At 37.3% G+C, this 15,151-nt stretch overlaps 1 protein-coding gene across 2 annotated transcripts in view; it reads left to right on the top strand.

Moving 5' to 3' along the window:
- Positions 1-14,881, top strand: part of ZNF41 (zinc finger protein 41) — a 53,625-nt gene extending 38,744 nt beyond the window's left edge. For both annotated transcript variants that reach the window (XM_036226987.1, XM_036226988.1), the window contains one exon: positions 11,046-14,881. In XM_036226987.1, coding sequence (XP_036082880.1) covers positions 11,046-13,102 — 2,057 coding nt within the window. In that variant the 3' untranslated portion in view covers positions 13,103-14,881. The remainder of the gene's footprint in view (positions 1-11,045) is intronic.
- Positions 14,882-15,151: the final 270 nt, after the last annotated feature.

Genomic DNA, 15,151 nt, shown 5'->3' with positions numbered 1-15,151 from the left:
ATTTGTATAGTGGCCTTATGTAGTAGGTGCCTTGTGGGGCCCAATCTCCCTGGTCACCTGAGCCAGGTGCTTCAGGTGTGTCCCTAGTATGGGTTGTGTGTGCCCCCTTGTTGTAGTTGAGCCTTGGTTGTTGTTTGTACATCAGTGGGAAGGATCGACCCTTGGGCTTATTGCCTGTGAGAACTGGCCATGACTACAGTAAAAGAGCTGTTGTGCAGGAGATGATCCTATGGTGCAGAATTCACTTTAGTGGGGCTCTAGTGATTATCCAGTTTGCCTAAGGGTGTATTGTCCTCAGATGTGTCCCTGGTATGTTCTGAAGGCAACCACTAGGCGTGCTAGTCCTGGGACCTCCTAGGAGGTACTGCCACAGGAAAAGTTCAACTAAATCTTGTGCTCCGCCAAAGGCAACCTGGTGTGAGCCACCAAGCAATCAGCAGGTGGCCACCACCAGTGCTGGGCTTGGAGGTGCCTCAAGAGGCCAAGCCTTGAACCAAACCCACCTTCCACTAGTGACAGGCTTGGGGTTGCCCAGCAAGAGTTATGGGGCATGTACAGGCCAGATACTTCTTGTTTTGGTTTAGCCAACCTTTGAGAGATTTTAGGAGAGTCTGCAGCATGTGCCAAGACAAACCATTCATATGGAAAAGCCACTTACAGTGGCTTGGGTGGGCCTGCAAGTTGGGTTGGGTTGGGTCTCAGGGAAGTCACTAGGGCCATGTGAGACTAGTGTTAGCCAGTTTGATGGAGAGACAGATATGGTGGCCACCTCCATCTGCATGCTAGGAGTGGGAGGTCTCAACAAAGGAATAACGGATTCTACCAGTACTGCTGGGAGAAAGCTGCCCCGCCAGCTCTTGCCCTGAAGCCAGACGATTCAGTTCCAACCCCATATGTCCTTGGTGCCTTTCAAGCTGCTGCTCCAGTGCTGAAACTCAGAATGAGTGAGTCCATCATGGAGTAATTTTATGTGCAGACTCTTTAAGTGAAGTGCCTGGGTCTCCAGCTGCCCTCTGTCTCACTCAGTCACAATCTCTGCTGGTTTTCATAACCAGAACTTGTGGGGACTTCTCTTCCCAGCACTGGAACCCTGGCCTGGGGAGCCTGGTGTGGGGCTGGGCCCCCTCACTCCTCAGGGAGGACTTCCACAGCCTAGATGTCCCTCCTGATTTTTAACTGCCACGCACAGGTGTGGAACCAACTGCTTTTGTGTCTCTACCTCTCCTACCAGTCTGTATATTCTTAGTTATAGGATTTCTGTTCAACTAGACTTCTGGTGATTCTCAATAATGGTTGTTCTAAAGTTTAGTTGTAATTTTGATGTGGTCATGAAAGGATGCAAACACAGCATTTACCTATTCTGCCATGTTGACTGGAAATCTGAAGTTCATTTTTTGCACACGACTATACAGTCATGTCAACATCATTTATTTAAAAAACTATTCTTTCTCAACTGAATTGCCATTGTACCTTTATTGATAATCAGTTGTCATTTGTGTACTGGAATCTTTCTAGACTCTTCATTCTGTTCCATTAATCTATTCATCTGTTTTTACACCACTCCCATACTGTTTTGATTAGCGTAGCTATGTAATAAATCTAAAATCATGTAGTGTTTGTTCTCCAACTTTGTTTTCTTCTCTTTTGAATTGTTTTGGCTATTCTAAGGCCTTAGTATATATCTATATGAATTTTAGAATTCGTTTTTCAGTTCTAGAAAAGTGAATTTTGATTAGGGTTACATTGACTGAAATCAGTTTGGAGAGAATTGAAGTCTAAACATTATTGGGTCTTTCAATCCATGACTAATTATATTTTTCTCAGCAATGTTTTCTACTGTTCAGTGTACAGGTCTTGTGCATCTTTTGTCAGATTTATCCCTAAGTATACTATTTTTTCCAGCTTTACTATGATATAATTGACATATAACATTGTGTAAGTTTAAAGTGTACAATGTGTTGATTTGATACATTTATATATTGCAAAATGATTACTTCTGTAGTATTAGCTAACCCCTCCATCCTGTCACATAGTGACCATTTCTTTTTTTGTAGTAAGAACATTTTAGATCTACTCTCATAGCAACATTCAAGTATATGATACAATATCATTAGCAATAATCACCATGCTGTACTTTAGATCCCCAGAACTTTTTTTATCTTTTAACTGGAAGTTTGTACTCTTTGATCAGGAGAGAGAAACCACATACTAATTTGAGCAGGGAAAGTATAACATAAAGAATTAATAGCTATAGTGGGATTGCAGTAACAAGGGATTGGCTAGTAAAGGTAAAGAGACCTCTAAAGAATAAAGGAATAGCGAGACTAAAGAACAGACAGTACCTCTAAGACTGTGATGGAGCAGCCAAGGAAATGCTTCCCCCACTTCCAAGGGATGAGATCCAGACTTTTTCAGGGAGGCATAGCTGTGTTCATGGCATGGCAAAACAGTTTCTATGCCATGCTGGTGGCACTTGCTGGAAATCTGCTCTCTGAGGTTCCAGAGAAACCTGACCATGGGGAAATGTCTTGATGGAGATATTTCACTACCAATCATTTGAGAGAAGTGCCAGGGTAAATCATCAGGTGCTGCTGGTTACAATGCACTGCAGAGCCTAGAGCTAGGGAAGCTACTGGTGCTACAGGAGCTGGATACTAGAGGTTACCCACTGCAGGAACTGAGTGCCAAAGAAGCCACCTGCACTGTAAGACCTGGATGCGGGGGAAGTTATATGTGCATCAGGAGCCAGATATTGGCAAAACCACCCACACTGCATGAGACTGGTGCTAGACAAGCTGCCCTAGTTGGAAGCGCCTGCTGAGAACCCACTAGAACCAGGAAGCAAAACCCTTTCCTCCTGCAATGTCTCTCCATTCACCTCTACTAACCAAGCTCATCATTGTGGCACCTGACTAAGGGAATAACATATTTAAAGAAACCTAGATTCATTTTTATAGAATGGACAAGGAAGCTGGAATTTGAAATTGAAAGACAATAAATTGATAACTGGCACACTTATTCTTTAGTTTTCCAAAGCCACGCATGGAAAATATTTAGTAAAGTTAAATTTGTTCAATTTGGAAAGAGAGAGAGAGAAGTACATTTTGCTCTCTTTCAGAGCATTTTTCAAATGTCTGCTCAGAGGAATTCAAAGGACCATATATTACATTTGAAAAGGGAAGACAACTGCGTGAAACGTTAACAATTTTAGCCTTTGCATATTAATTCATTTTGTTAGAACACAAAACTGCCAAATTGAGTATCAATATGAGTTGTACCATATCTGCTTTATAAATTCATAGCACCTTCCTAGAGGTGTATTGAAATTAGAGCTAATATTAAGAATAATCCATTTTGAATATGCACAGAGGAGTAAAACAACAAGCTTAATATAAATGTGTGTCTCTCATATAAGAATTCTGAGGTGAATGGGTCCATTCAACACGTCAGCTCTAATCTTGATGCATCATTCTGGGACCATGTCCCAAATCATTGCTCTGCCATCTCCTAGGGCAGTTGTCAGCTGCATGATTAATATTGGGTGATTGTTGAATCCAGTAGAAAGGGGAAGGAAGAATAAAGAAGATTTGCCCCAGAAAGCTGAGAAGTGGGGCAAGACTGCAGAGAAGCAACAGATGATTTTCACTGGCCCCGGTTAACCGAGGCCGAGTCATAGCCCCCAACCCTCAACCCAGAGGGCCCTTCCCCTCATACCCTCCGAGACCTATTACCATGGTACCCCAGAAGAATCTGAGCAAATGCTGCCACTGAGACTGAAGCTACCTCACAGCCTCTGGAGCTCTCTGTAGGAGGAGAAGGAGAAAAGAAGGAAGACAAGTTCCTGTGGCGAGTTCCCTGAACAGCTCTGCCTTGGAAAACTGTGAGCTGTGGCCAGCCGGCTGCAGGGTGCAGTCCTCAGGGCGGAAAGCAGAGAAGCAAGGTGGGACCGCAGAGGAACAACAGTTGATTTTTGCTGGTGGAGGTTGCAAAACTGAAGCTGAGCTGCAGCCCCCAACTCTGACCCAGAGGGTCCCTCCCCTCATAACCTCCAGACCCATCACCAAGGAGCCCCAGGGGAATCTGAGCAAATGCTACAGAAACTGCTAGGGATCCAAGAGGCTTAGATGCCACCTACTGGAAACCAAAAGAAGAATGCCTTCTTTGCAGCAGGCTAAAGGGAGACCTTTATATAATAAATTTTTGTTCTGGAAAAACAACAGAATACACTTCCATTAATTCCCAGGTGGAGAAATAATCCATTAAACACCATGAACAACCAAGATGACAAGGCATCTCAGAATTAAAGAGAAAACTCTCCAGAAAATAAGCTTACAGATATACAAATATGCTACTTAAATGACAGAAACTTCAGGATGGTACTTCTGAAAAAACTCAATGAGATCCAAAACAAATCATATCAACAATTTCAGAAATTCAAAACAACAACTAAATGGCAGAGCAAGGAGGTTAAAACCCTCAAGAAAAATAGAATAAATATTCTGGAGATGAAGAACATACTGTAAGACTCGAAAAATGAAACAGAAAGCCTGGGAAATAGTCAACCAAATGGAGGAATGGATCAGTGATATTAAAGACAGAAATCTAAAAATAAATCAGAAAGAAGAAGAGAAAAACCAAATAATGAAAAAGAATGAAAGAGAAATACAAGAACTAGCTGATACCATCAGGAGAGGAAACATAAGAATAATGGGCATTACTGAGGGTGAAGAAAAGAAACGGACTAGAAAGCATTTTCAGTCAAATAGTGGACAAGAATTTCCCAAATCTAAGGAATGAGCTGGAGCTTGGAATTCAAGAACCCAACAGAACACCCAATTATCTCAACCCAAAAAGGCCTTCACCAAGACACATCGTATTAAAGTTACCAAAAATCAATGAAAAGATAGAATTCTCAGGGCAGCTAGGAAGAAGAAAACGGTAACTTATAAAGGAAAACCCATTAAAATATCACTGGGCTTCTCAGCACAGACCTTAAGAGCTAGAAAGGAATGGAACCAAATATTTAAACTATTAAGTGAAAGGAACTACAAGCCTAGAATAATGTATCCAGCTAAGCTCTCCTTTAGATATGAAGGAGAAATTAAGACCTTTCTAGACATACAAAAAATTGAGGAAATTCTCCACTATGAGGCCTGCATTACAGGAAATACTGAAAGGGGTCAGCTCACCTAAAACAAAATACCAACAACAACAAAATAAAAAATTAGGAGTAAAGTGACTATCAGGCAAATAGAAGCAGAGGACTGAAACCCTTATTAAGAGCAGAGCATTATAACTTAAATAATAAGAAGGGAATTGCTATAACAAGATAGTAATGAATGTTGAGCATACATAGGAACAAATTCAGACAACAATGACTAAAAAGGGGAGGATTCAAAGATCCATATTCGCAAAGGGGCATGAAAATAAGGCACGTGAAGAAGAAAATAGATGACTGTATGTGTGTGTGTGTATGTGTGTGTGTGTGTGACCATACTTTACATATTCATAATGGTAACCACACACCAAAGATTCAGAACTGAAATATATAACATGAAACAAGAAGAACCAGAGGGAAAACCCACAAAAGCAAACCAAAATAAAGAAAACAGAAACACATGGACCAGGAAGCAATGGAAACACCAAGGTACCAGAAAGCAAAAGATAAAATGGCTTTATGAAGACCTCATATTTCAATACTCACCCTAAATGTAAATGGACTGAACTCACCAATAAAAAGGCACAGAGTTGCAGAATGGATCAAAAAACAAAACCCAACCATATGCTGCCTCCAGGAGACACATCTCAGTTCCAAAGACAAATATAGACTCAAAATGAAAAGGTGGAAAATGATATTTCAAGCAAATGGCATTCACAGAAAAGCAGAAGTAGTGGTACTAATATCAGATGAAATAGACTTGAAAATAAAAGAGGTAAAGAAAGATACAGAGGGACACTCAATAATGATAAAAGGAATCATACACCAAGAAGACATAATACTTATTTATATCTATGCTCCCAATCATGGAGCCTCAAAATATATAAAGCAATTACTTAAGGGAGAAACAGACCAAAACACCACCGTAGTAGGGGACCTAAATACCCCACTGTCAGATATGGACACATCATCCAAACAGAAAATCAGTAAGTAAATAACATCCTTAAATGACACATTATACCAACTGGACATAATTGACATTTACAGAGCCTTCCATCTCAAAACAGCTGCTTCTATTTTCTTCTCTAGTGCACAAGGAACATTCTCAAGAATCAACCACATACTGGGACACGGAGATAGCCTTAACAAATATGAGGGTTGAAATCATATCAACTACATTCTTTAATCATAATGCTTTGAAACTAAAGATCAACTGAAAAAAGAAATCAGGAAGAACCACAATTACTTGGAGATTAAACAACATGCTACTGAAGAATAACTAGGTCAGAGAAGAAATAAAAACAGATCAAGATATACACAGAAATGAATGATAATGATGGTACAACATATCAAAACTTATGAGACATGGCAAAAGCAGTCATAAGAGGAAAGTTCATGTCATTACAGGCCTACCTCCAAAAACAAGAATGAATCCAAATAAATAACCTAATGCTTCATCTTAAAAAACTAGAAAAGAAATAACAAACGAAGCCTAAAATCAGCAGATGGAAAGAAATCATCAAAATTAGAGTAGAAATAAATGAAATTGAAAATAAAAAGAACAATAGAAAAAATAAATGCGACGAAGAGCTAGTTCTTTGAGAAGGTTAATAAAATTGACAAACCCCTGGCTAGACTCACTAAAGAAAAAAGAGAAAGGACATAAATAAATATAATCAGGGATTAAAGAGGAGAAATTATGGCTGATATAATAAGATTACAAAAAAAATCATAAAAGAATACTATGAAAAATTATATAATAACCTAATAACCTAAAACTTAATAACCTTGAAGAAATGGACCAATTTTAGAAAAATACAACCTTCTTAGACTGAATCAAGAAGATCTGGAAAATCTAAATAGAATGATCAGCAGTATGGAAATTGAAACAATAATTAAAAACTTATCAAAAAGTAAAAGTCCAGGACCAGATGGCTTCGCTAGTTAATTCTACCACACGTTCAAAGAATATTTAACACTTACTCTCCTCACACTCTTCCAAAAAAATTGAAGAGGAGGGAATACTTTCCAACTCTTTTTATGAGGTCAATTATTACCCTGATACCAAAACCTGGTAAAGATAGCACAAAAAAAGAAAACTACAGACCAATATCTCTCATGAATACAGATGCCAAAATCCTAGATAAGATACTAGCAAACTGAATACAGCAACATATTAAAAGGCTTATACGCCACGATCAAGTGGGCTTCATCCCAGGGGCACAGGAATGGTTCAACATTCACAAATCTATTAATGTGATACACCACATAAACAAACTTAAAAATTCAAATTATATGATCATATCAATAGGTGCAGAAAAAGCCTTTGAAAAGATATAGCATCCATTTGTGATCAAAACTTAATGAAATTGGTATTGAAGGAAAGTACCTTAACATATTAAAAGCCATCTATGACAAACTCTCAGCCAACATTATATTTAATGGTGAAAAACTAAAAACCTTCCCTCTAAGATCAGGAACAAGGCAAAGTCATCCACTATCGCCACTGTTATTCAATATAACATTGGAGGTCCTAGAGAGTGCAATCAGGCAAGAGAAAGATATAAAAGGCATCCAAATAGGAAATGAAGAAGTCAAACTGTTACTATTTGCAGATGACATTGTTCTCTATATAGAAATCCCTAAAGACTCCACAAAAACACTACTAGAAACAATAAGCAAATACAGTAAAGTCTCTGGATTCAAAATCATTGTTCAAAAATCCATAGCATTCCTATACTCTAACCAATGAAGCATTAGAAAAAGAAGTGGAAAAAATAACTCATTTTGCAATTGCAACAAAAAGAATAAAATACCTAGGAATAAATTTAACAAAACATGTGAAGGACCTATATAATGAAAACTACGAGACCCTATTAAAAGAAGTCGAAGAAGATACAAAGAAATAGAAAGATATTTCGTGTTCTTGGATTGGAAGAATCAACATAGTTAAAATGACCATATTACCTAAAGCATTATACAGATTTAATGCAATCCCCATCAAAATCCCACCAGCATTTTTTAAAGAAATGGAACAAAAAAATCATCAGATTTGTATGGAAGCACAAAAGACCATGAATTGCCAAAGCTATCCTGAGAAAAAGAATGAGGCTGGAGGCATCAATCTGCCCAACTTCAAATTATACTACAAAGCAACAGTAATCAAAACAGTATGGTATTGGCAGCAAAACAGACATATGGACCAGTGGAACAGAATTGAGAGTCCAGAACTCAACCAATTTTTATATGGACAAATAATTTTGACAAAAAAAAACCCAAAAACATATAGTGGAGAAAGAAAAGCCTCTTCAATAAATGGTGCTGGGAAAACTGGAAAGCCACCTCCAAAAGAAACAAACTAGACTGTTGTCTATCACCCACATCAAAATTAATTCAAAATGGATTAAGGACCTGAATATAAGACCTGAAACAATACAATGCATAGAAGAAAACATAGGAACTAAACTCAAGGACCTTGCACTTAAAGAGGATTTTATGAACTTGACCTCAAAAGCAAGGGAAGTAAAAGCTAAAATAAATGAATGGGACTACACCAAACTAAAATGCTTCTGTTCAGCAAATGAAATTGTCAACAGGGTAAAGAGACAACCATCAGAATGGGAAAATATATTTGCAAGCAACACCTCCAATAAGGGCCTAATATCCAAAATATACAAAGAACTCATATGACTTAATAACAACAGAAATACAAACAATCCAATCAAAAAATGAGCAGAGGACCTGAACAAACATTTTTCCCCAGAGGACATACAAATGACCAGCAAATATATGAAAGGATGCTCAACAACACTAGCTATTAGGGACATGCAAATCAAAACCTCAATGAGATACCATCTCACACCTGTTAAAATAGCTATATTCAACAGGACAAGCAATAACAAATTTTGGAGAGAATGTGGGAAAAAAGGAACCCTCATACACTGCTGATGGGACTGAAAATTGGTACAGCCACTATGGAAAACAGTATGGAGGTTCCTCAAAAAACTAAGAATTGATCTACCATATGTTCTAGCAATACTTCTACTGGGTATTTACCCCAGAGACTTGAAATTCCTTATCCGAAAAGATATTTGCACACCGATGTCCATAGCAGCTTTATTCACAGTGACCAGGACATGGAAGCAACTGAAGTGTCCTATGATGGATGATTGGCTAAAGAAGCTGCATTACATATATACAATGGAATATAACTGAGCCACAAGAAGAGATGAAATACTGCCATTTGCGACAACATGGATGAACCTTGAGATAATCATGGTAAATGAAATAAGCCCGACAGAAAAAGTGGAAAATCACATGATATCACTTATATGTGGGATATAAACCTACAAACAACAAATGAACAGGACAAACGAACAGAGACTCATGTACATGGACTATAGACTAGTGGTTATCAGAGGGTAGGAGTAAGTGGAGAGAGGGGAGGTATATGGGGTAAAGAGGATCACATAAGTAGTGATAGAAAGAAATCTAACTATGGGAGTTGAAGACACAGTGTAAATATATATATGCCTTACTTTTAAAGTGTACAAATGAAACTCATTGGATCTCATTAACCAATGTTACTCATGGACATGGACTATAGACTAGCGGTTACCAGAAGACTATAGAGTAGTGGCTATTAGTGGGGTGGGGGAGGAAGGGGAGGCAGATGGCGTTAAGAGGGTCAAATATAGGGGAGGAGTCTGGAGAGGGTCAAGTGGGTAAAGGGGTGAGCTATACGGTACCTGAAAGAAACTGGACTTTGGGTGGTGAATACACAATAAAATATACAGATGTCAAATGATAATGTACACCTGAAAATTATATGATTGTATTAACCAATGTTACCCCAATAAACTTAATTGAAAAGAAAGAAAGAAAGAAAGAAAGAAAGAAAGAAAGAAAGAAAGAAAGAAAGAAAGAAAGAAAGAAAGAAAGAGAAAGAGAAAAAGAAAGAAAAAGAAAAAGAAAAAGAAAGAAAAAGGCTTTGCCTGGAAGTGCACATATCACTTCTGCTCATACTCCATTAGTGAGAACAATGTGAACCTGGTTAATTTTATGCCCAGCTACATTCTGTTACTATAATAGGAGAGGTAAATAGATGTGGATGGATGACTTGAAGTTTCTGCCATAGATGGCTTTCTCTCTTCTATTTTACATTTTGTTAAAACAATATATTCCTGGGACCAAGGAAGACTAGCAGCTGGCTATAGAGTTGGAGCACGCATACCTATTGACTGTTTGTCTATGTCAAGATACCTGATGCTGCAACAGTTTTTCCTATAGATATAGAGGAAGTGGTGTTTGAGGCACATAAATATAATGTTGATGCTCATATTGGTTCAGAGAGAAAAGCAAGAGTAAGCAGAGAAATTAGTAAGATTTTAGAGCTGATATGTAATTAAGGACATACTATCTGAAATACCTGAAATCCAGGCTTCCCTTTAACAGGTTTCAGTTTCTTCTTCTGGTTATTTGACTCACTATCTAGACCTCCTACTAATGGATATAGATTCTTAGGGTTCAAATTCCATCCCTCTCATTTATTTAGCTACTTGATCTTCAGCAAGTTATATAACTTCTCTGTGCTTCTGGTTTCTTATCTGTGAAACCTGATTGATAATGATAGCTACTTTTTAGAGTTTGGTGAAGATTAAATGAGCTGTTATGTGTAAAGCATTTGTAACAGTGACTGGTACATCACCAATGGTATATAATTGGCATATAGTAAATGTTCTAGAAGAATTTTGTATTATTACATTATTACTATTTTCATTATTGTAGTATGGACTCTTCCATTCTCTGTATTCATCCTGTCTGAACTATACATTCCCTCTCTCCTCTGCTAATTGTTCTTTGTGTCATTTTTTCTTTTTACTTTTAGATGAAGATATTGGGCAAACCCAACAACAGAGAATTGCAGGAGAAGTTTTATTCCACTGTGAGAAATTTAGTCAATCCATAGAAGATTCATTGTGTTCCATTTTAGAAGAATTGTGGCATGATAATGACAAGCTAGAGAGATATCAAGAAAACCAAAATAATTCGTTAAGTCATGTGAAAGTATTCATTAAAGAAAGGAGCTATAGATGTAAAAACATTGAAAAAATAATTTATGTGAGTACCAAGCTTGTTCCTTCAATTAAAAGACTCCATAATGGTGACACATTTGGAAAGAGTTTGAAGCATACTTTAAACTTACATAATCATAATAAAAGCAATGCAACAATGAACCTTAATAAGATTTTTGGGAATGGCAACAATTTTGTCCATAGCTCTTCCTCTGCTAAGAATAAGAATAAGAATGCTGATACAGGAGCAAATGTTTGGGAACATAATCAATGTGAAAAACACCTTGGCCACACACAAGTTCTCAACCATCATCAGAAAATTCATACTGGGGGGAAACTTTATGTATGTACTGAATATGTAAAGAGCTTCATCCAGAAGTCACATCTCTTTGAGCATCAGAGAATCCATGCTGGAGAAAAATCCCATGAATGCAACAAAAATGAGAAAGTCTTCACTCAGAAGCCACAAATTGATGTAGCTCAGAGTGCTTATACAAGAGAGAAACCCTATATATGTACTCAGTGTGGGAAGGTCTTTACTCTCAAGTCAAACCTCGTTACACATCAGAAGATTCATACTGGACAGAAACTCTATAAATGCAGTGAATGTGGAAAAGCCTTTTTCCACAGATCATATCTCTTTAGACATATGAGAATTCATACAAGAGAAAAACCTTATGAATGCAGTGAATGTGGAAGAGGCTTCTCCCAGAATTCAGACCTCAATATACATCAGAAAACTCATACTGGAGAGAAACTCTATGCATGCAGCGAATGTGGAAAAGCTTTCACAAGAAAATCGGCACTCAAGATGCATCAAAGAATTCACACAGGAGAGAAACCCTATGTATGCACTGAATGTGGGAAGGCCTTTATCCAGAAATCACATTTCAATACACATCATAGAATTCATACTGGAGAAAAACCTTATGAGTGTAGTGATTGTAGGAAATCATTCACTAAGAAGTCACAACTCCATGTGCATCGACGAATTCACACAGGAGAAAAGCCCTATATATGTACAGAATGTGGAAAGGTTTTCACTCATAGGACAAACTTAACTACACATCAAAAAACTCATACTGGAGAGAAACCCTATATGTGTACTGAATGTGGGAAGGCTTTCAGTGATCAGTCAAATCTCATTAAACACCAGAAAACTCATACTGGAGAGAAACCCTATAAATGCAACGGTTGTGGAAAAGCCTTCATATGGAAGTCACGCCTCAAAATACATCAGAAATCTCATATTGGAGAGAGACACTATGAATGCAATGAATGTGGGAAAGCCTTTATTCAGAAATCAACACTAAGTGTGCATCAGAGAATCCATACAGGAGAAAAACCCTATGTTTGTCCTGAATGTGGGAAGGCCTTCATCCAGAAATCACACTTCATTGCACATCACAGAATTCATACTGGAGAGAAACCTTATGAATGCAGTGACTGTGGAAAATGCTTCACTAAGAAATCACAACTCCGTGTGCATCAGAAAATTCACACAGGAGAGAAGCCCAATATATGTGCTGAATGTGGAAAAGCCTTCACTGACAGGTCAAATCTCATAACACATCAGAAAATCCATACTAGAGATAAACCTTATAAATGCAGTGACTGTGGAAAAACTTTCACCTGGAAGTCACGCCTCACTATCCATCAGAAATCTCATACTGGGGAAAGACACTATGAATGCAGTAAATGTGGGAAAGCTTTCATCCAGAAAGCAACACTAAGTATGCATCAGATAATTCATACAGGAAAGAAACCATATGCTTGTATAGAATGTCAGAAGGCTTTCACTGACAGATCGAACCTCATTAAACATCAGAAAACTCATAATGGAGAAAAACTTTATAAAGGCAGTGATTGAAAAAGTCTTCAGCAGGAAATTGCAACTGAGTATTCATCAGATGTCTCATAGTGGGGAAGAAGAGTGCCTGATGCTGCAGTCATTGTACAGAGGAAAGGAGATATGAGAGACTACAACTTAAGGGACAGAGACAAACAAAGCCAAGTATCCTTCAAATATAAGTAGCTGCATCACGACAGTTGATATACAATTATTCGTGTAGGGAGAGTCTTCAGAGCATTTGAGCAATAGTCATTTTTGAGTTTATAATTCATACAAGAACTGTCAAGCTCCTACAAATGGTAGAAACAGAGATCCCCAGGAGATGACTTGTGATCTCTTATGTTTCACTTTTTGGATAAAGGACTTCATAAATTTAGCACTGATCAGTTCTTTATAGCCTGGGATGTAAAAGTACTCAATACTGGCTAAAATTATTTTCAAATTTCTAGAGTGTGAGAAAAGTTTTCAATGTCCAGATACCTGCAGGGTGCTAAGTCAAGGCAAAAACCTATTTGGGAATGCAGATCAGTGTGTTGAAGCCAGAAGCTTTTGAGATCATTGACATTTAAGATACAGAATAAGCTTCCATGAGGAATTGTTTTTTTCTCTTCCCTTTGAGAAGTCACCATGTTATATTTTTTAAAAAAATAAAATAGAATTTTTAAATTTAAAGTCTGACTTTAAGCATTGGCAAATTAGACAAAGCTCTAGTCTATGTAACAGGAATACAGTTATTAAACAGCATACACAACTAAAGTGGCAATTGTTCCCTCATTAATTCCATGCTGTGGCAGCAGGTGATGATTCACACTTGAAAAAAAAAATGCATACCTTTTAACCTGTACCCCAAAAGCTATCATTTACAAAAGTTGCAGACCACAGATTTCTTAGCCCCTTAGTAACTTACCTTGAGCCACAGGACACTGGACTTTCAGTCTTGTCCACTACAGCCTCTGCTTTCTTTAGGATTTTGAAAAAGAATCATTGAGAAATTGGCTTTCAATACATAAAATTTTTATTTTGTTTTTTATTCAATTTGGTTAAGATATATTCATTCTACATGCATATTAAGTATATTTTTGTGTAGATTGCTATGGGATAAAGTCACTTACTTTGTATTATAGTTGGTTAGTCTAAGATATGTTTATAGTTTATTATAGTTTAATAACTAAAAGACCTCTAGAAAGAACACTACTTTTCTTTGAACACTGATACATAAACACTTTTTCATTTTTGCTTAAATAATTTTTACAGTACTCATAAGAAAAAGGATTTTCTTTCTAGCATACAATTTTATTTTATACCTTTTTATTAAAGTATAATGCATACAGAAAATGCATATGACATACAGCTCAATGAATTCTCACAAAATGAACATACTCAGATCAAGAAACAGAACATGACCAACACTCCAGAAGCACTCCCTTTGCTCCCTTCCAGGGCTTACCACCACCACCCCCAAGAGTAAACACTATCCTGACTTCTAACAGCATAGATTAGTTTTATCTGTTTGGTATTTTATATAAATTGAATCGAATGATTGTATTTTATATTTCAGTGTTTGTCTTCTTTCGTTCACATTATAAATGTGAGATTCACCTATATTGTTTAATGCAGTTGTAGATAATACATTCTTATTGTCATGTTATTCCACTGTGTGAATATTCTACAACATATTTATCTAGCCTACCATTGATGGATATTTGGGTTCTTTGCAACTTGGGGCTATTAAAGATATTGCTGCTATAAATGTTTTAGTTTCTATCTGTTAATAAACATATTTATGAATTTCTGTGAGGTATATATCTAGAAGTGGAACTGTGAGGTCATAGGGTTTCCACATAGTCAGCTTTAGTTTATAAAAATGGTTTTTCAAAGTGACTGTACCAACATAATACCTCCACCAGCACAGTATACAAGTTTCAGTTGTTCCACATCCTTGTCAACACTTGATATTTTCCATCTTTTTTACTCCAGCCATTATCGTGGGTGTACAGTGATATCATAGTGTGGTTTTAATATTTATTTCTTTGTCCTCCAATCCCACCAAGACAGCTGACTTATCTC

The sequence above is a fragment of the Rousettus aegyptiacus genome, unplaced genomic scaffold (genome assembly GCF_014176215.1).
Source record: "Rousettus aegyptiacus isolate mRouAeg1 unplaced genomic scaffold, mRouAeg1.p scaffold_m13_p_9, whole genome shotgun sequence".
Classification (NCBI taxonomy): domain Eukaryota; kingdom Metazoa; phylum Chordata; class Mammalia; order Chiroptera; family Pteropodidae; genus Rousettus; species Rousettus aegyptiacus.
Note: the sequence above shows the minus strand (reverse complement) of the source record. Positions and strands in the feature narration are given on the sequence as shown.